Genomic DNA, 22,238 nt, shown 5'->3' with positions numbered 1-22,238 from the left:
CACATGTATACATATGTAACAAACCTGCACATTGTGCACATGTACCCTAGAACTTAAAGTATAATTTTTAAAAAATCTGCATACGGTTGTTTTGGTCCCTGTTTTACAGCATTAAAGGAAGGGTATTGTTCTCCTCCTGAAGTGATTTTTTTCCCAAGCTCTAATGCACACTCCTCCAAGCTATTCTATGGCATCATCCTGCATGACCACTTGTGTATCTAAACCAGCCCGGTCGCTGACACCCAAAAGTTGGTCTGCAGTTATATTAATTTGAGGTTGGGCCTGGGCGTTGTGAGCAGCCTGAATCGAAGCTTCATCTGCCCACCAAGTTTTAAATTGTAAGAACTGAGCAGGAGTTAGATAAGCTTGAGTAAGAGCATCCCAGTCAGTAGGAATCATTTGACTGGAGACAGCAATATTCTTTAACAGTCCCATTACAAAAGGAGAACCTGGTCCATATTGATTAACAGCTTGCTTAAATTCTTTGAGTAATTTAAAAGGAAAAGGCTCAAACGTAGCTATAATATTTCCCTGTTGGTCTGGGGGGTGTATCCTAACAGGGGACTGCCAAGCCTCTATATCACCCTCTCATCTAGCTTGCTGAATTCCTGCCTGAATAGAACTGAGAGCAGTAGCTTGAGGCCCTGCTCGAACAGTCACTGGGGTAACTACGTTTTGCCCAGTGTCCTCTGGAAAAGAAAGATCTGGAGGGTCAGGCCACTCTTTTTCTTCAAAATAATGAAGGGATGCAGAAAGGTAGGGACAAACCTCTCCCTCCTTTGCCGCTTTAGCTTTAACTGGCAAACAAACCTGCTCTGTCACCTCTTCTGTTACTTTGTTATATTCTCCTTCCTCCTCCTCATCAGTGTGAAAAGGTTCCAAGGTGGAACAAACCAGAACCCATACTTGTCCCATTGTTACCCTGATACTTCCGAGCTCCCCTTCTTACTCACCACATGGATTGCTTAAGAGGTTTTGTGTGTCCTCCAGCGTAGTTCCACATTCTCCAACCAACGCTCCGGCAACCCTTCGACCTGGGTTCGAGCCCCACGTATGGGTACCACTTGCCAAGACCAGCTTGGTCATGGAGACCCTAACCCAGTGGTGCTAGAGGAATTAAAGACACTCACACAGAAATAGAGAGTATGGAGTGGGAAATCAGGGGGCTGACAGCCTTCGGAGCTGAGAGCCACAGACAGAGTTTTACCCACATATTTATTGAGAGCAAGCCAGGGATAAGCATTGTTTCTATAGATTATAGGTTAACTAAAGCGGGAAACAAAGGGATGGGCTCTGGCTAGTTATCTGCAGCAGGAACATGTCCTTAAGGCAGAGATTGCTCATGCTATTGTTTGTGGTTCAGGAACGCCTTAAGCGGTTTTCTGCCCTGGGTGGGCCAGGTGTTCCTTGCCCTCATTCCAGTAAACCCACAACCTTCAACGTGGGCATCATAGCCATCACGAGCATGTCACAGTGCTGCAGAGATTTTGCTTATGGCCAGTTTTGGGGCCTGTTATGGCCAGATTTGAGGGCCTGTTCCCAATAGATTCTTGGCTGGAGACATCAGGGCAGCACGTCACCCACAGGAAAAAAACACTGAGGGGAGCTTTCCAGTGGCGCTTAGGAATGAACAAAAAAATTATGAACTGTAAACTGTTTCCCTCAGAAGTCAAGGAGAAAACAGAGTCACAAAGATCTTTTTTAAATGCTTGGATGTTTTCTGTGTTGTGTTTTCTCTTAGCTTAGAAAGGACAACGCCTGCCAGGCTGTAATCAGTGTTGTTACATCAGGCTCTAAGGACAGTTATGAACAGTCTTCTCTCCTGAGATGTTTCAAATAACACATCCCAATGCAACTTTATCAAATAAGGCAGCTGCAGACTCTCCAAGACCACATAAATACTGTGTTTTCCTAAGGATTAGATTGCATAATTCCAGAGATGTCTGTGGTTTGAAGCAAATGAATTTATCAACAGAAGAGTTGTGTGTCAATGAGCGAAATGGAAAAACAAGGGTAGAGGCAGTCTTTCATCTGAGGAGCATGCAGGGTCACCCTTCAGGATGGACAGATGCTTCACCCATCTTCCACAGGAAAATGAAACCACAGCTGCAGGTCTGAGTGCCAATGTTGGATGAAAGCTGGAAGCTGTTTCTGAAAAGCAGGCTTCCCCCAGGCTGGATGAGTCAGGTCAGGGTGCTGCTCTTCTGATAAAGTCAGAATTCCACTAAGCAAGTAAGAAGCCCTTTGGTGTGAAGTGTCAAACATGTATGTAACGAAGAAAATATTTTACAATCTTCTAAAGCAATTATGTCCAACCCGGGCCTCATGCAGTCCAAGACAGCTTTGAATGTGACCCAACCCAAATTAGTAACATTTCTTTTTTTTTTTTTTTTGGGAGATCGGGTTTCGCTTTTGTTGCCCAGGCTAGAGTGCAATGGTGCAATCTCAGCTCACCACAACCTCCGCTTTCTGGGTTCAAGCAATTATCCTGCCTCAGCCTCCCAAGTATTTTTAGTAGAAACAGGGTTTCTCCATGTTGGTCAGGCTGATCTTGAACTCCCAGCCTCAGGTTATCCATCCATCTCGGCCTCCCAAAGCCCTGGGATTACAGGTGTGAGCCACTGCACCCGGCAGTGGTTTTAACTTTCTTAAAACATTATGAGATTTTTTTTTTTTTTAGCTTATCAGCTATCATTAGTGTTAGGGTATTTTATGTGTGGCCCAACACAATTCTTCCTCCAGTGTGTCCAGGGAAGGCGAAAGATTGGACACCACTGTTCTAAAGAGAAGGAAGAGAAATATAGAGAGAGGATTAAAACCAAAACGATTGCAGGCTTCTCAAGAGTAACCCTAAAAGCCCAAAGACCAACAGAGCAATGCTTTAAAAACTCCAAAGGGAAATTATTTCCAAACTAGAATTCCGTTCCCGGACAAATTCACTAATTCATGTGAGAATAGAAAGAAAGATATTTTGGACATGGAAAGTCTCAAAAAACTTATCTCCTATTCACTTTTCTCAGAAAGCTGCTAGAGGATGTGCTCCATCAAAACAAAGGCGTAAGCTGAGAAAGGATGTAAAAAATGAAAGGTGCAACACAGGACAGCTACAAAGGAATATGGGACAGGGGATCCCAGGATATTTGTAGAGCTTTCCAACTTACCTGAGACAGGAGCAGGTCAGAAGTTTCCAGGCAAGAGTTCTTCATGTAAAATAATTGATGGACTCTCTGACATGAATTACCAATTAAGAGGAAATTTAGAGTTGAACTAGTGATAAGTACAGACAGAACTAAGGCAGCAAGCAATGGATAATTATTAACTCCATTATTATTCAAGAAAGTAAAGTAATCTCGGATGATTATACAACTCAGCTGTAAACAGTGTTTGCATAATATCTGATCTGAGACCAAACTATTTTTTGTGATGTAATTCACAGTTTGTAGGAAGAAATCTCTGGCATCCTAATAGAAAAATCTTGTACTTGAAAACAAACAAACAATAACTTTAATGTGATTAAGACTTAAACTGAGACACCAGTCCCCTACACACCCAGCTGTCAGCCCAGAGTTTAGTGATCTTTAACCAAATATTATTTTCTTTTTGTATTGTTGGGAAATTTAAAATCTCTACAAAACATCAAAACGAAAGAAAGCAGTTTTATTATTGAATAAGCATAAACCAGCATACCATGGACAAAGCTTGATCATCTGCAAAGAGATTTTACATGCAGAAAGAAATTCCACCCTACTTAGGCAGCCAAGAAGTTACAATCCTTTTTTCATTCTCAAAAGAGGTGAGGAGTTACAATCCTTTTCCACTGCTCTATTTTTAGCCATTACATACATATGTTCTCTATTAACAGTAACCTGTCCTCCTATGAGAAGACTTAACAGAGCCATTTGCTGTACATTCTTTCATAGTTTAGTCTAAATTCACTTTTATCAAAAGGAATAATAATGGCATGGCAACATGGTGAGACCTCATATCTAAAAAAAAATTTAAAGTTACCAAGGCGTGGTGGCACATACTTGTGGTCCCAGCTACTCAGGAGACTGAGACGGGAGGATCACTTGAGCCCAGGAGCTCGAGGCTGCAGTGACCTGTGATTGTGCCACTGCACTCCAGCCTGGGTGACAGAGCAAGACCCTGTCTTGAAAAAAAAAAGGAATAATAAATTTGTCTTATCTCTGTGACAAGCAGATTAAGATGGAGACAGAAAGGTGCTCAGAGGTTAAACTTCCACAGTGAATGGGACATAGAGACATTATTTTCCTAGGTGTTTACATTTCAAAGAGATGGCTGTCAGATTTCTGAAAAAAACAACATGGGTTGTAAAGCTGACAAAAGGCTAAATCAGGAAGATGTAAAAAAAAATTTTTTTTATATGCTTTTCACTGGGTGGGACCATCCCGCCCAGCGCAAACTGCAAAATATTTAGCAGTCTTTGCCCACCCACTTCCCAAAATACCAGTAATGTCTAACCCCAACCGCCTACCCCAGACTTTGTAACAATACCAAAAGAAAGAGAATGAGAAGGGAAGGAGGGAAGAAAACTGACCTCACATATTTTCAAATACCTCCTGGAAAAGGAAGGCCAAGCTAGAGTGACCAACTCATCAAATTGGTCAAAAAGACCAATTTGCCTGGGACTTTTCAAGTTTAATTTTACCAGTTGTAGCACTAAAAACTGCATGTCCCAGAAAATCCACTAGTTCCAGGCAAACCAGGCCAGCTGGTCAACTGAACACCCCATGACATATGCACACATGTGCATGTGTGTGCCAACCATCTAATTATGTACATGTGCCACTTAGGAAAAAATTAAAACTTAAAATAAAAAGATGGGCTTTAACATTGAAGATATCTGGGTTTGGATTATGGTCCTGTCCCTTACCGGTTTTGTGACCTAGGGCCAGTTTCTGTTGATGAATTACAATCATCCCTCAGTATCCTGAGGGACTGGGGCCAGGAGCCACCCAAATCCATGGATGCTCAAATCCCTGATACAAGATAATGGAGGGTTTGCGTATAACCTATGCACAACTTCATGTATACTTTAAATCATCTCTGGATGACTTATAATACCTAATACAATGTAAATGATATGTTAATAGTTGTACCGTTTAGGGAATAATGACAAGAAAAAAAAAGTCTGTATGTTTACAGTACAGATAAAAATTTTTTTTTTTTCTTAAGACAAGGTTTCACTGTGTTGCCTAGGATAGAGTGCTGTGGTGCATAGCTCACTGCAGCTTCAAACTCCTGGGCTCTAGTTATCTTCCTGCCTCAGCCTCCCAAGATGCAATTTTTCTCCCGAATATTTTCCATTCACATTGAATCCACGGATGCCGAAACCATGGCTATGGAGGGCCGACTATACCATCAACAACTCTGGTTGCCACTTCTCTTGTCTGTTCAAGGGAATAAAAACGATACAACCTGTCAGGGCTGGTGTGAGAGGAACACCTAATAAATGGCCTTGTCTCTTGCTTGCGTGAATTTGGGCCTCAGTTCTCCAAAATTCACCTACTGACACACGGTTGATTTTTTTTTATTTCTTCTTTAGCGAAATTAGCTTATTGTGTTCTTGGCTAATTATCTGTATCTGAATTAGAAAAGGAGCTGATATGGCTTGGCTGTGTCCCTGCCCGAGTCTCATCTTGAATTGTAGTTCCCATAATCCCCACATTCCCATTACCTCCGTGCTGCTGTTCTCATGATAGTGAGTGAGTTCTCACAAGATCTGGTGGTTTCATAAGGGGCTTTTCCCTCTTTGCTTGACTCTTCTCCTTCCTGTCATCATATGAAGAGGATGTGTTTGCTTCCCTGTCTGTCACGATTGTAAGTTTCCTGAGGCCTCCCCAGCCGTGAGGAACTGTGAGTCAATTAAACCTCTTCCTTTACAAATTACCAAGTCTCAGGCAGTTCTTTATAGCAGTGTGATAATGGACTAATACAGGAGCCTTTGTGGACAAGGACAATGTCTTTGCATCCTGGTTTTATAGTTCTTAATGCAGTACCTGCAGATAGAGGATTCAGTAGGATTCGTTAGTTGCTATATCATCTTTATCAGTCTGTAAAGTGCTGATTTGTACAGATGATAGAATGGGACATGAATAACTTTTATAGAATATAAATCTTCAAATTCAGTAATTTACTAGTACAGTGCACAGCCAATGTGCTTGCGGGCAGCTCTAGCTGATGAATTACCTCCCATGGCCCGGCTCTCTTGGTGACTTAAGTGCCCCCAAACAAGGGAATAGTTTAGCTGAGTTAGAGATAATTTGGGCAGGAAAATTAGGGAGTGTGGGTGTAGGAAAAGGTTCAGTTGTCCAGGAAAGGAAAGGAGACAGTAGGTTTCATGACAGAGAGACAATTCTAGGGTTAAGATGATGCCAGAAAGTTAGCAAGTGACTTTCCTGAAGCCATTTCATGCAGTAGATGGGGCTGGCTGCCATCTTATCCTTTTTCTCATCAAAAATTTTCTTTTTCTTTTTTTTTTGAGATGGAGTCTCGCTCTGTCGCCCAGGCTGGGGTGCAGTGGCCCAATCTTGGCTCACCGCAACCTCTGCCTCCCGGTTTCACGCTATTCTCCTGCCTCAGCCTCCTGAGTAGCTGGGACTACAGGTGCCCACCACCATGCCTGGCTAATTTTTTGTATTTTTAGTCGAGACGGGGTTTCACCATGTTAGCCAGGATGGTCTCGATCTCCTGACCTCGTGATCCGTCCGCCTCAGCCTCCCAAAGTGCTGGGATTACAGGCATAAGCCACCGCGCCTGGCAAAATTTTTCAATTAAAATTTGAAACACTGACTTTTATCAAAGAAGTTAATGATAGGATTGCCAGATAAAATACAGGAAGCCCAGATAATTTTGAATTTTAAATAAACAGTTAGTAATTTGTTAGTATAAATGTGTTCCAAATATTGCGTGGGACTTATACTAAACAATTACTTGTCATTTATCCGGAATTCAGATTTAACCTGGGCTTCCTATATTTTTGTTTGCTAAATCTGGCAACGCTAGTCAGTGAAAAATAAAATTCACTTCACAGAAACCCACAGCACGGCTAATGTCCACGAGAATGCCTTTAAAGAAACACGGCCCTTGATCCACACAGACAGACACTACATATCGTAAATGCAGGTCAAAATCCTTCCTTTAATGTGATTCATGTTATTTTAACGACTTTTAGGTTAAACTCAGATTCCCAGTTACAGGCGGCCTTGGCTAGTTTTATCCGGGTAACATTTGAGGCTGCACATGTGATCACGGTCTTGGGTTTCCTCTGAGGTGTTAGAAGCCATGTCTCTTGAGGTACTTGGCTCGTGCAAGGACATCATTGCAGAAGTCACAGCTCAGGTCCTGGCTGCTTTGGACATAGCCAGCACCCCCACTGTAGGCGCAGAGTCCACCTGAAATGCACGAGATGATAGGTTAATACTGACCTAGGGTACTCAGCTCAGCAGTTAACTCTGAGTCTCTTTACTAACTGCCTATCAGGAGGCAGCTGGGGAATCTGGTGCACTGTAATACATTTGTCCCTATTAATTCTGTGCTTGAGACAACTGACTGACAGCGTTACACGTACCTCTCAGGTACTGGTCAGGGGTCCAGGTTGGAAACCTCCTCTGGATTTCTTTGATTCTAGTAGTCAGAGCTTCAGTCATCTGGGAAACCTGAGACTCACTAATCCAGTATGCGGGAGCGTGAGAGCCAGGTCCCTGGATGGAGGGAGGCAGAGGAGAAGCCACGTAAGCTGTGTGGGAGGGTGATCTGGCTTCTTGGGCTCAGTGGCGCTTGTTCATTTCCTTTCTCTTATTCTCCTTTCACCTTTGATGGAACCAATGCCACCTTCAGTCTCCCTGTGAGGTAGGTTACATACGGTGGTCATAGCCTCCCTTATGGGGAACATATTTACCAGATAGATGGAGAGAACAAACCACTGACAGTGCACAAACTACATTCGGGACTCATGGTCAGAATATCCTACAGTGCCAGGCACGGTGGCTCATGCCTGTAATCCCAGCACTTTGGGAGGCCGAGGCAGGTGGACCACTTAAGCTCAGGAGTTCGAGACGAGCCTCAGCAACATGGGAGAACTTCGTCTCTACAAAAAATACGAAACTTAGCCGGGCGTCATGGTGTGCGCCTGTAGTCCCAGCTACTTGGGAGGCTGAGGTGGGAGGATCACCTGAGCCTAACAGGATGGATCGATTGAGCCTGGGAGGCAGAGGTTGCAGTAAGCCATGATTGCTCCACTGCATAGCCTGGGTGACAGAGTGAGACCCTGTCTAAAAATAAATAAATAAAAATAAAAATAAATCTGCGGTAAGCAGGACAAAGAACAGAAGGGAAAATCCCCAGATCCATGCAAGCACAGAAACCCATGATGAGTATCCTTGGGTTGACCTATGCTCATTATAAGAGTGAAAAAAAAGCACACCCCTAGGTGGAGAATTCAAATGCGGAGACACGCGATATACGTGCTAGCATGCAAAGCAATAGCACGTGTGCATGCAGGAGACCCCGAAACATGCATAACAGCAACAGCCATCCCCTCTCTCATATGAATAATCATATAAGCTTTCGGCCGGGCGCGGTGGCTCAAGCCTGTAATCCCAGCACTTTGGGAGGCCGAGACGGGCGGATCACGAGGTCAGGAGATCGAGACCATCCTGGCTAACACGGTGAAACCCCGTCTCTACTAAAAATACAAAAAAAAACTAGCCGGGCGAGGTGGCGGGCGCCTGTAGTCCCAGCTACTCGGGAGGCTGAGGCAGGAGAATGGCGTGAACCTGGGAGGCGGAGCTTGCAGTGAGCTGAGATCCGGCCACTGCACTCCAGCCCGGGCGACACAGCAAGACTCCATCTCAAAAAAAAAAAAAAAAAAATCATATAAGCTTTCCTTGAAGGGATTTCCCCATGTCACATGAGGCTGTCTCATTCTCCACCCAGCTACCAGAGTGCACTTTTGCTTTGCAATACACTTCTTCGCCTACTTTTACTTCGGACTTGTGCCCCAATTCTTTTGTGCGGCCAAGTCAAGAACTTGACCTGGCCCTCCAACGGCACCTGGAGATCAAACAGTAAAGCTATTTATACCGGTTAGAATAGCTACTGTCATGCAAAAATGCAAAAGACCGGTGCTATAATTTGAATGTTTGTCCCCTGTGAAACTCATGTTGAAACTTAATCACCGATGTGGCAGTATTGAGAGGTGGGGCCTTTAAGAGGTGATTAGATTAATCTATTCATAGATTAATGAAGGGGTGGCCTGCCCCTCCACACCTGTGGGCGTTTCTTGTTAGGTGGAACAAGAGACTTGAGAAAAGAAACGAGACACAGAGACAAAGTACAAAGAAAGAAAAGGTGGGCCCAGGGGACCGCTCTCAGCATACAGAGGACACACGCGGGCACCGGTCTCTGAGTTCCCTCAGTATTTATTGATCATTATCCTTACCGTCTTAGAAAAAGGGAGGTGGCAGGATAATAGGATCATCGTAGGGAGAAGGTCAGCAGTAAGACATATGAATAAAGATCTCTGTGACATAAGTTTAAGGAAAAGTGCTGTGCCTTGATATGCATATGTAAATATCTCCATAAACCTTTTTAGTGCATAAAGAGCAGCATTGCCACTAGCAAGTCCCACCTTTCGCCCTAAGGCGGTTTTCTCCTTTCTCAGTAAACAGAACATACAATCAGGTTTTACACCGAGATGTTCCATTGCCCAGGGATGGGGAGGAAACAGATGCTTTTCTCTATTTCAACTGCCAAGAGACCTTCTTTCCTCTTATACTAGTCCTCCTCAGCACAGACCCTTCACGGGTGTCAGGCTGGGGGAGGATCAGGTCTTTCCCTTCCCACGAGACCACATTTCAGACTATCACATGGGGAGAAACCTTGGACAATACCTAGCTTTCCCAGGCAGAGGTCCCTGCGACCTTTGGCAGTCCCTGGGTGCTTGAGATTAAGAGAATGGTGATGACTTTTCACAAGCATACTGCCTTCAGGCACTTGTTTAACAAAGCACACCCTGCACAGCCCAAAATCCGTTAAACCTTGAGTCACCACAGCACATGTCTCTTGCAAGGACAAGGTTGGGTCAGTCATAGATTAACAGCATCTCAAATACAGAACAAAATGGAGTCTCTTATGTCTACTTCTTTCTATACAGACACAGTAGCAGTCTGATCTTTCTTTTCCCCACAGATTAATGGGTTAGGGGGTTCATGGTTCTCACAGGAGTGGGGCTGGTGGCTTTTTAAGAAGAGGAAGAGAGACTAAGCCAGCACACTCAGCCACTCACCATGGGAGGCCCTGAGCCACCTTGAACTCTGCAAAGGGTCCCCACCAGCAAGAAGGCTCTACCAGATGTGTCCCCTTGACCTTGGGGTCCCCAGCCTCCAGAACTATAAGACATAAATTTTACTTTTCATAAATTACCCATATTGAGGTATTCATGTTATTTTATGTTGCTTATTCTGTAATAAGCAACAGAAAACAGACTAAGACAACGAGGGTTGGTGAAGATGTAGAGAAACTGGAATCATTGTACATTGTTGATGGCAATGCGAAATGGTGCAGCTACCGTGGAAAACTATACTGTGGTTTCTCAAAAAATTAAAATTAGAACTACCATACGGGCTGGGTGCAGTGGCTCACACCTGTAATCCCAGAACTTTGGGAGGCCAAGGCGGGTGGATCACCAGGCAGGAGTTTGAGACCTGCCTGGCCAAAATGGTGAAACCCTATCTCTACTTAAAATACAAAAATTAGCCAACTGTGGTGGTGGGGGCCTGTAATCCCAGCTACTGGGGAGGCTGAGACAGGAGCATTGCTTGAACCCAGTAGGTGGAGGCTGCAGTGAGCTGAGATCGTGCCATTGTATTCCAACCCGGGCAACAAGAGTGAGACTCTGTCTCAAAAAATAAAAAAAAAAAGTAAAAATTAATACCATATGATTTAGTAATCCCCTTTCTGGGTATTCATCCAAAAGAATTGGAATCAGGATCTCAAAGAGATATCTGAGCTCCCACATTCATCGCAAAGCTATTCCCAAAAGCCAAGAGGTAGAAACAACATAAATGTACCTGACAGATGAATGAATAAAGAAAATGTGGTATACACATATCATGGAATATTATTCAACCTTAAAAAGAAGGAAATTCTGCATTATGTGACAACATAGATGAACCCTGAGGACACTATGTAAGTGAAATAAGCCAGTCACAGAACAAATACTGCATGATTTAACTTATATGAGGTATCTAAAATAGTTAAGTTCGTAGAAGCAAAGAATAGAATGATGGTTGCCAGGGGCTGATGGGGAGAGGGAAACCGGGAGTTGCTAGTTAATGGGCATAAAATTTTAGTTATGCAAGACAAGTAAGACCTAGAGATCTGATGTATGACATTGTGCCTATAATTAGCAACACCGTATTGTACACTTACACATCTGTAGACAGCATTATCCTTAGCAAACTAATACATGAACAGAAAACCAAATACCACATGTTCTCACTTATAAGTGGGAGCAAGATGATGAGAACACATGGACACACAGATGGGAACAACACACACTGGGGCCTATTGGATGGTGGAGGGCGGGAGGAGGGAGAGAATCAGGAAAAATAACTAATGGGTAGTAGGCTTAATACCTGGGTGATGAAATAATCTGTACAAGGAACCCCCACGACACACGTTTACCTATGTAACAAACCTGCACATAAACCCCTGAACTTAAGTTAGAAAAAAAGGCTTTCTTTTTTTTTAAAACTAGGTTTGTGACTGTAAATCTCCCTTAAAGCATTTTTACCATATCTCATAGCTTCTAATATCTAATATTTTTCTATCATCCTGTTTTAGTTAAAGTTTCACTATGATTTGTTTCTTTAACCTAAAGAGTTACTTAGTGTTGTGTATGTGTGTGTGTGCATGTTTAAATTTCCATATGATCAGAGATAATTTTAATTTTTAAAATTATCTTCTAGCATAATTGTATTATTGTGAGATCTGAAATTTTTGAGGGTTTCTTTAATAGATGATATATGATCAACTTTTGTAAAATGTTTCTCATGTGCGTAAGACAATTGTATATATCCTAATGGATACATAAATAATTATATCCCCCTCCTTCTCTCTCTCTTTTTCCTTCCAGCTCTCCCTCCCTCCCCCATTTAACAGTCAAGCCTGGTAATTGTGTTCTTGTTACATCTGTTAATTGTTTTACTTATTTTTCTTCTATATCTTTGCCGGTTTGTTTATTGTATAACCTGTAAATAATCAAGAGAGATGTGTTAAAATTTCCTACTATGATAGCGGGTTTATTATTATAGTAATAATAATTTATGCTGCATATATTTTGAGGTTATTTTACTGGCGTCTATTTGTTTTAAATTGCTTTACTTCCTTAACAAATTCAATCTTTTTGTTATGTCATGATTCTCTCCATCCCAAATATTTTTTCTTCTAAAGTATATTTTATTTAATGTATCATAGTTCTCAACATTATTTTGATTATTGTATTCCTGGTAGGTCTTCTTTTTACTACACTCTTACTTCAAACTTTTGCATATTCAAATGCTTTAAGGGTTTCTCACATAAACCATGTAAATCTGAATTTGGGCTTTTAATCTCATTCATACATCTGTGTCTTTAAACCAGTAGGTTTCCTCTATTTATATTTATTGCAATTATTAAGATCGTGTAGTTGCTACTATCATCTTAATTTGTTATTTCTATGTGTCCCTCTTTTTCTACATTCCTTTTGACTCCTGTCTTAATTATTATTATTATTATTAAAATAATAGAGACAGGGTCTCAGTCTCTCACCCAGACTGGAATGCGGTGGCGTGATTTCAGCTCACCACAACCTCCGCCTCCCAGGCTCAAGCGATTCTCCTGCCTCAGCCTCCTGAGTAGCTGGAATTACAGGCACCGCGCCACTACTGCCTGGCTAATTTTTGTATCTTTAGTAAAGACAGGATTTCACCTTGTTGGCCAGGCTGGTTTCAAACTCCTGACCTCAAATGATCCATCCACCTCAGCCTCCCAAAGTGCTGGGATTTTAAAGATATGAGCCACTATGCCCAGCCTATTTTGTAACTGAAACTATGTCTCACCCTAAATAAGGCAAGGACTCTCTGATCCCTTGGCTCCCCACCCCTGCTTGCAGCACCCATCATATTGACCAAACCTATACCCCGGGTTTTACTTAAAATGTGGTCCAGGGACCAGCAACATCAGCAACAACTGAGAACTTATTTATTAGAATTGCAGAACTTTGGGCCCCATTTCAGACCTACTGAATCAGAATTCTCATGTAAGCAAGAGCTCCAGGTGTTCATATGCACAATAAGCTTCCAGAGTCAGTAAACTAGACTTAACAATAACAACAACAAAATCTGTGGCCAGGCAAAGTGACTCATTCCTGTAATCCCAGCACTTTGGGAGGCAGAGGCAGGCAGACCACTTGAGTCCAGGAGTTCGAGACCAGCCTGGGCAACATGATGAAACCCCATCTCCACAAAAAATACAAAAATTAGCCAGGCATGGTGGCGCATGCTTGCAGTCCCAGCTACTCAGGAGGCTGAGGAGGATCACGTGAGCCCAGGAGGCAGAGGTTGCAGTGAGCTAAGATTGTGCCACTATACTCCAGCCTGGGTGACAGAGCCAGACCCTGTCTTTAAAAAAAAAAAAAAAAAAAAAAAAATCTGTTAAGATGATAGATCTCACGTTAAGTGTTCTTGCCAAAGAAAAAAGGTAATAAAGTTTCAAGGTTTGGGCTAAGGAAGGGACGAGCAGACATTTCACTGCTGCTTCAGCATAAGGGTGTAACTCAGTTAATGACGGAGTGTAGGTAGGTAGCAGTGGGATGCCCTTCTTCAACCTGCCAGTGCAAACCCTCCAAAGAGGCCAGAAAGGACTTTTTCTGTCTCAACTTGTCATTCTTTTTCCAGATGGTCTGAATGTCTAAAGGGACTTCTAACCCTTCTTATATACCTTTGATTACCACTTCCATGTAGGTTTCATCATATTTGGGAGAAATGTCCAAATCTAGAGAATTCTCTTTTTTGTTTTTGTTTGTTTTTTTGAGATGGAGTTTCCCTCTGTCACCCAGGCTGGAGGGCAGTGGCGCGATCTCAGCTCACTGCAACCTCCACCTCCCAGGTTCAAGCAATCCTCCCACCTCAGCCTCCCAAGTAGCTGGAATTACAGGCATGCACCACCATGCCCAGCTAATTTTTGAATTTTAGTAGAGATGGGGTTTCACCATGTTGGCTGGGCTGGTCTCGAACTCCTGACCTCACGTAATCCACCTTCCTCAACTTCCCAAAGTGCTGGGATTATAGGCATGAGCCACCGTGTCTGGCCCAAATCTAGGGAATTCTTATTTCATCTTCAAAGGAGATGGACTCATCCTTTCCTCAAAAACCAGATTTTACAAAGGAGACAGAACAGCACAGCAGAAATGATCCCAGCCCTAACCTCACAAAATACTGTCCTTGGTCCCAGTTCTGCCTCTTGCAGCTGCCATGTGACTCTGCAGCAGAGACTCCTTCCTTGTGATTCTATCTCCTCACTTGTCAAGGATGGATCGCGTGCCCCTCACCTCATCTCATCAGATTATTGGATGGGTCTCCAAATCCAAGTAAAATAAAGTATTTGAAAGTACTTGAAAAGTATCATACAAAAAAGTCAAGGGAAGCAAATTTGAAGAGATCATCGAGAAATACATTTTCCCAAAATCTTAAAAAATGACTGCAGTACTCACAGGTTCCTCAACAACAACCACCACAAAAGCAGTGTGAGATCAATGGAAAAAAATCGAGCCTCATTCTCACCCCTGCCATCACTGATTCCCTGCTGCAGAGTTAATTCCACAGTGGATTAGTGACCAGTTCCCCAGAAGTCTCTATCTGACAAGTGATACCAGGCAAAATATTCATGCGAAACTAAAACTCAATCTTCAGAACTAAGAATTGTATAGAAAAAAGATAAAGGAAAAGAAATTTAACATTTTTTGAGAATCCAACGGATATCAGGTACTTTTTTTGGAATGGAATCTTCATAATCATGCTGTAAGAATGGCATTTTATAGGTAGAGAAACTAGGGCCCAGTGAGATTAAATGGTTTATTCAAGGTCACATGGCTACAAAGTCACTGAGGAGAAATTTAATCCATGATCTTTCTCTTGGACCACTGAGGTCCAGAAATCCAGAATAGGGTGACCCGGATGATATTCTGGAAACATGGCATTATTTACTGTGAACAGAAATTGCGGCTCAACATGAAGCAGAAATATTGCTGCTCATATCTCTCAGGCAGAACTTTGACTGTCACAGCTCTAAAGAGCTTCATTTGTGCTGTGTTCTACCAAGCTTTGCCATCATCCAAAAAACAAAGCAGTGGTGCCACATAGCAGAATGGCCACACGTGTCAACAGATGGAGAGTTACCTGCACCATGCTAGTCCTATCACCCACGTTGACCAGAATTTTGTCACTAGGAGATTTCCTGGACAAGATACCAGCGATCACGGCAGGATCCACGCAGTACTTTTGGCCGACGGTTTGCATCGTGGGTTGATATTTCAGGAGGTATGGCATGTCTATTTCAGCCAGCCTTTCAGAAGCACGAACTCCTAAACCAAACACAAAAGGAAGGCTGCAGCTTGGTGTGACTTATGCTGCAACGGGAGCTCAAGGGAAGAGAGAAAGAACAGTCCAAGGATCTGGGTAGTGGTCGAGGACTGAGAATCCCAGATTTTGGTCTTAACTCTTTAGTAGTGGCCGCTCCCTGACCTGAGGTTAGGACTGTCCTCCCGTGAACTTGAGTCAGCATCTCCTGAGCCAGGGTCCCCTATGTCTGTCAGTGCTCTTCGGCTGGGCTCTCAGGGGCTGCTCTGGCCCGCCCAGGACAATTCCATGGCGATAGGAACCATTGATCCCATTCTAAGCACCCCAATAAAATAAAATGTGCCTGCCTATCAGCTGCAACATGACACGAAGGAGAAATTCTGCCAAACCTTTCAATAAGTCTTTAGATAGTGTTCCTCAACAAGTTTGTTCACAATTGCACAGTTTTCCACTCCTAAACGACACCAAGAAATCATGCGAGTTTAAACCTTTCTGAAATAATAAGAATGCTGGGCAAAAGGAAAGCCAATATTAATCTACTTGGCTAGCCTTACCTTCTAGGTGCTTTTATGGTTTAAAAAGAACTCTCGACCGGGCACAGTGGCTCACACCTGTAATCCCAGCACTTTGGGAGGCCAAAGAGGGAGGATCACCTGAGGTCAAGAGTTTGAGACCAGCCTGACCAACATGGTGAAATCCCATCTCTACTAAAAATACAAAATTAGCCAGGCATGGTGGCACATGCCTGTAACCCAGCTACTCGGGAGGCTGAGGGAGGAGAATTGCTTGAACCTGGGAGATGGAGGCTGCAGTGACCCGAGATCACACCATTGCACTCCAACCTGGGCAACAAGACAGAAACTTCATCTCAAAAAATAAAAATAAAAACAAAAAATAAAAATAAAAACAAAAAATAAAAAGCACCCTTATCCACATTGTGTCGGTCAGAGCTCACAACACCACTGTAAATACTGTACTGCTAGCCCCCTTTCCGTGGATGCAGGAGGCAGCTAAGTGACTTGTTCAAGAAGCAGAGCTTTGGGACCCCATACCCGGAACCCGGAACTCTTTCCAACAGTCAGTAGCGTGAGGCCTGGGGAACAGTGAGAGCCAGGGGGACAGGTTGAGAGGGCAAGAGCTCATAACTACCACAGTAGTTGAGGCCGTGATGTCTTCCAATCCCACAAGACGCTCCAGGGGTGTCCAGGGTTTGGATGTTTCCATAGCATCCCCAGTTGCTGCTTTCAGACAAGTCTACAAGTTGACAAAAGTTCAGCCTAAGGCACGGAACTAGTTCTTATCATTCTGCTGTCCATGACTAAAATTACGTTAATAAAAGTAACTATAATAAAATCAATTACATCACCTTCACTCTGCAATTGAAACTCTTGAAATTTAAATGAGACATATCCCAAAAAATGATCACAAAAACTTCCTCAATACTCAATTCTCACCTGCTCTCCTGCAGACATGAGTTAACTATTGGAGCTACTGAAGCAGTTACACTCTTTGTAAAGCTCTGGTGCCTTTGATGTTGTCAGCTGGTGTCTTGGAACACATCAGAGGGGATCTGTTCCCTGTAAAGTAGTCCTCATCTGACTTTTTTTTTTTTTTCTCTCTGAGACAGAGTCTGGCTCTGTCACCTAGTCTGGAGTGCAGTGGCACGATCTCTACTGTTTGCAACCTCTGCCTCCTGGGTTCAAGTGATTCTCCTGCCTCAGCCGAGTAGCTGGGATTAAAAGTGCATGCCACTAACCCAGCTAATTTTTGTATTTTTAGTAGAGACGAGGTTTCACCATGTTGGCCAGGCTGGTCTCGAACTTTTGACCTCAAGTGATCCGCCCGCCTCGGCCTCCCAAAGTGCTGGGATGACAGGTGTGAGCCACCACGCCCAGCCTCATCTTTCATCTTACATGAACTCTGAGCACTTCTCCATCAAATACTCCTAACTTGTTGCTCTGATGAAATATTTATGTTTGCTCTGAAGAAACAATATAAAACTTGGATGTCTCTGGGATATCAACCCAGATCCAAAGTAAGGCACTGCTTGTAAATGGGGATTTGAGGCTGGCTACACTTTCTCTCAGGTACACTTCTAGATAAGAGCCTAAGGCTGCAGAAGGGAGTGAAGGAGAGAGGCATGGGACCAGTCTCCACATGGGATCACCCACTTTCCACTTCTTCCCTCTCTCTCTTTATCCTTTCCATCTCTCTCTACCTGTCATTCCAGTCATCACGGAAGGGGAGGAGTGGTTTCAGACACTCGGGATTTCACACAGGCCATTGAAGAGGAGAATGTTCCTTCTCTTCACCCCAGGAGGAGGGTGCATGAGTATTTCGATCTACAATTCACACAAGGTGGGTGCACAAGTATTTATAATATATCTACAATTCACACCAGAATGGGGGCACATGAACCAGTACTGAGATACCTACAGTAGGCAGGAAATTGCTCCTTTTGAGAATCATGTCACCATTATAAGGCTGTAAGAATGTCTCATTAGATTACCTTTTTATTTATTCATTTATTTATAGACAGGGTCTCACTGCCACCCAGGCTGGAGTGTAGTGGCATGATCATGGCTCACCACAGTCTCAACCTCCCAGGCTTGAGCTGTCCTGCCACCTCTGTCTCTCAAGTAATTGGGACCACAGGCGCAAGCTACCACACCTGTCTAATTTTTGAAGAGATGGGGTTTTGCCATGGTGCCCAGGCTGGTCTCAAACTCCTCAGCTCAAGCAATTTGCCCACCTCAACCTCCCAAAGTGCTGGGATTACAGGCGTGAGCCACCGCACCCAGCCAGATTGCTCTTTTCAATGTATTTGATCCTTTAAAGTAGATTAGATTATCAAACCTTAATGATTTGCAGATCTTGGGAGATATATCTATTGCATATAATCACACGTTCTGTGTATTTACATAAATGCATTTTCAGGTTCTATTTTCTTAAAACTTTATGGGGTTGATAAATACTCGTCTTTTGGAGTAAATACTTCTACTTTACAAACTTGTGATAAGTAACCTAAGAGAAATGTGGAAATGGAAAGACTCGATCTTTTATGAATATACTAAAAAGTAAACCAGCTGACATGTTCTTTTTTATTTTTTAAACAGTGCACCTTTATCTTTATGACTGGTGACAAATGCCCTTAGTATTGCAGTTGATTGCCTTCACCCCTTGGTTCCTGCCTTGTGGACCTCTCCCTAGCCACACTCTCTAATCCTCAAAGTTCTTTGTATTCCCGATGCTTAGCACCTTGTAGGCATTTTTACATATTTGTTGAATGAATGGGTCAATAACTAAATGAATGACTATAAGACCTCATCTGAGAAATATATTGAATTTAGAGTCAGGAAAATGTAGCTTCTCCTGAGGAACTTTGCTTCCTCCTTTTATTAAAAAACAAGTAGGCCAGGCGCAGTGCATTACCCTGTAATCCCAGCACTTTGGGAGGCCTGATCACGAGGTCAAGACTTCAAGACCAGCCTGGCCAACATGATGAAACCCTGTCTCTACTAAAAACACAAAAATTAGTCGGGTGTAGTGGCAGGCGCCTGTCATCCCCGCTACTTGGGAGGCTGAGGCAAGAGAATCGCTTGAAACTGGAAGGCAGATGTTCCAGTGAGCTGAGATTGCGCCACTGCCCTCCAGCCTGGGCGAAAGAGCAAAATTCCATCTAAAAAAAACAAAAACGAAAACAAACAAAAACAAGTACGTTCCCTGTTTCCTCCAGCTGCAAAGCTGAAGTTCAATCACAGCAACTAAATCAGCCTCAATGTTTAGCTTAGCCACCTGTTCTCAGTTGCCTTGATTCTCGTTTTCTATTTGAATTAGTCTTATTCATTAGTCTTATTCTGGCAACCACCTCAATTCTTCTATGGAAATATATGCTCTAGAAAGAAATTCAATTTGGCATTTTTTATAGTGGACAAGGAGCAGCTGTCGATGGTGTATATTTAAAGTCTGGCTTCGAGCAGTGCTGTTTTAAGCCCACCTTGCATTCCAGAGAACCCCACTCTTTTGTGGGACATATGGGGACAGGTTTCTTGTTGGTGGCTGTTCCTAACTCCGGGATTTGTTGGACAGTTTAGGAAAAAAAAAATAATGTTTTTGTTGCATTTTCAAGTATTAGAAGTGCCATTATGTTCCTACACCTATCCTTCCCATCTCCAAAGTCATTTGGAAAAATCAGCCACACTCACCCATCAGGGCAAGGAGGCCCAGCAGCAGCCACAACGCAGACATGATGACGAGCTGGCTCTACGGCTCCTGAAACACTTTTAAAACAAAAATTAGCTTGAGAATACAAAAATGTCAATCATCATCGTAACAACGTGTAATGTTTCTAGAGAAGCAGGGGTGAAAAGAACAAATTTCCCCCATATCTGACCTAAGAAAATGAATGATTTGAATCATAGTGGAAAAAAGCAAAAGTAGGACAAGTAAGTACTCCATTCATCCTTTCAATGAATCTAAAAATGAGAAGACTCTTACCCAGCCCACAGGAACTCAACATACAGTCAAGTTACCAACTCCTTTCTCTCAAGAAGGCAAGAAGCTTTGAATCTTAACCACGGAGAAACATACTGACCTGGCTCCAGACCCTGAAAAGCAAATTTCTGGTGCTCATACCTCATCCCAAGAGGCTCTTGATTATCTCCATTATCAAAAGGAGAATTTTGTATGGGTGATTTCTTGGAATTTAGGTCCCTTCTTCTTGAGGTTTGAGGAAAGACCACACTTTCCTCAGTGCCCTGGAATGTACCCAGGTTGGAAAACATTTCCCACTGCTCTAATCCCAGCTGGGAATCACAGACCCCCTTTATCACCTTGAGCCGTGTTCCCCATTCTCCCGCTGTAAAACCCCAATGTGGCAACAAACCTGGACCGGAGCCCGGGGAGAATGGAGAGATGAGCTACCTCCACCAGCAAATCCCCAAGAAGCTGGCTCATGGGCAGGGGTCCCGGGATTGAACTCATGAGGTGCCCATAAGACTGGAGAATGAACACCTGGCCACCACGGAGCACCCGCTCATGTGCTCTCTCTCTCTTATCCCCGCCATTCCCCTAGTCACCTTCCACGAGTACAGACAGCCCTGGTTCTCCTACTGGCTACCAAACCAATACACAAATACCACCCCGGATAGTTTGCTGTTGACCTCAGGGAAAGGTAGAGTTTCGGGACCCTTGTCTCCAAAGCGCCTCCCACCAAGCCCTCCCACTCCAGGGTGTATGTCTTCATTGCCCCAGTCAGCAGAGCCCGGCAGCCTAGCATTTTGAATTATTACTGTCATTACATGTGGGACTGTGCATATAAACATGGCACTTAGTACTTTCATGATTTGAGGTTAATCGTATGGGTTGTTTCTTTCAAACACCCAGGAAGAGATTACATCTCAGGATAGAGAGGCTTTAAGGAAGTCATTTGAAGCCAGGTGTGGTGGCATACACCTGTAGTCCCAGCTACTTGGGAGGCTGAGGCAGAAGGATTGCTTGAGCTCAGAGGGTCAAGGGTGCAGTGAGCTATGATCACACCACTGCACTCCATCTTGGGAAACAGAGCAAGAGCCTGCCTTAAAAAATAAAAAATAGGCCGGGCACGGTGGCTCAAGCCTGTAATCCCAGCACTTTGGGAGGCCGAGACAGACGAATCACAAGGTCCGGAGATCGAGACCATCCTGGCTAACACAGTGAAACCCCGTCTCTACTAAAAAATACAAAAAAACTAGCAGGGCGTGGTGGTGGGCGCCTGTAGTCCCAGCTACTCGGGAGGCTGAGGCAGGAGAATGGTGCAAACCCGGGAGGCGGAGCTTGCAGTGAGCTGAGATCCGGCCACTGCACTCCAGCCTGGGTGACAGAGCGAGACTCCGTATCAAAAAAATAAAAATAAAAATAAAAATAAAAATGGAAGTTATTCGATTTCTGTCTTCTTAAACTGAGGGGGCATATGCCCTTCAGATGCAGTCACGCTTTTTGTTATTCTCTCTACAACATTGAGATAGTCTGTCCGATTTTGCTTAGTTGAGCAGAAAATGTCATGCTCAGTCCCAACACCAAAAAGACTCAGGGACCTGGAATCTTAGCTAGGTCTGCAGGAACTCTCAGATTTAATCACCCAACAGGAGTCATTTGTTCAGCACCCTGAGCCTCCAGCAGTAAACATGAGAGGACAACCAATCCCAGGAGAAGAGAATGGAGAAAGAGCTGCTTGGGTGTAAGAAAAGCTCATGGCCTCATGAAAGTGCACCACTGGCTTTATGGAAGGGCCCTTCAGGAAAAAGCACTGCTCACATTCAAATGCTCCACCCAGGGTATTTCACTCTTTTTGCTGCTTTTCCAGGAAAGAAAAATACTTCCTCTTGGAAATCCAGGCGGAAGGGCCAGCTTTTATTGTAACAGGAGAACGACCTTATTTTCCATGCTTGGAACTAAATACCTTGGTTGAGAAGTCGCTTTAATGAAAGAGTCTCTGTAAATACATGTGCCACCTAATGGAAACACAGAATTACTTTCTGGTTGCTCCTGGGACCGGGTCATCAAGGTAAAGTTTTTCAATTTCATCAGGGAAGAGCAAGAAGTGACAATGGACTTTTT

General features: G+C 43.5%; 1 protein-coding gene across 1 annotated transcript; it reads right to left on the bottom strand.

Annotated features, from left to right (window-relative positions):
- Positions 1–6,716: 6,716 nt before the first annotated feature.
- LYG1 (lysozyme g1) lies at positions 6,717–20,095 on the bottom strand. The gene is made up of 5 exons (XM_021925099.2): positions 19,847–20,095; positions 16,791–16,895; positions 15,462–15,646; positions 7,592–7,724; positions 6,717–7,415 (listed from the first exon to the last, which is right to left on the bottom strand). The coding sequence occupies exons 1-5, from the start codon at positions 19,887–19,889 to the stop codon at positions 7,297–7,299; spliced, it is 585 nt and encodes a 194-aa protein (XP_021780791.1). The 5' UTR covers positions 19,890–20,095; the 3' UTR covers positions 6,717–7,296.
- Between the last annotated feature and the right edge of the window lie 2,143 nt (positions 20,096–22,238).

This window comes from Papio anubis, chromosome 14 (assembly GCF_008728515.1).
Source record: "Papio anubis isolate 15944 chromosome 14, Panubis1.0, whole genome shotgun sequence".
NCBI lineage: Eukaryota > Metazoa > Chordata > Mammalia > Primates > Cercopithecidae > Papio > Papio anubis.
This window is presented reverse-complemented; position numbering and strand designations above follow the sequence as displayed.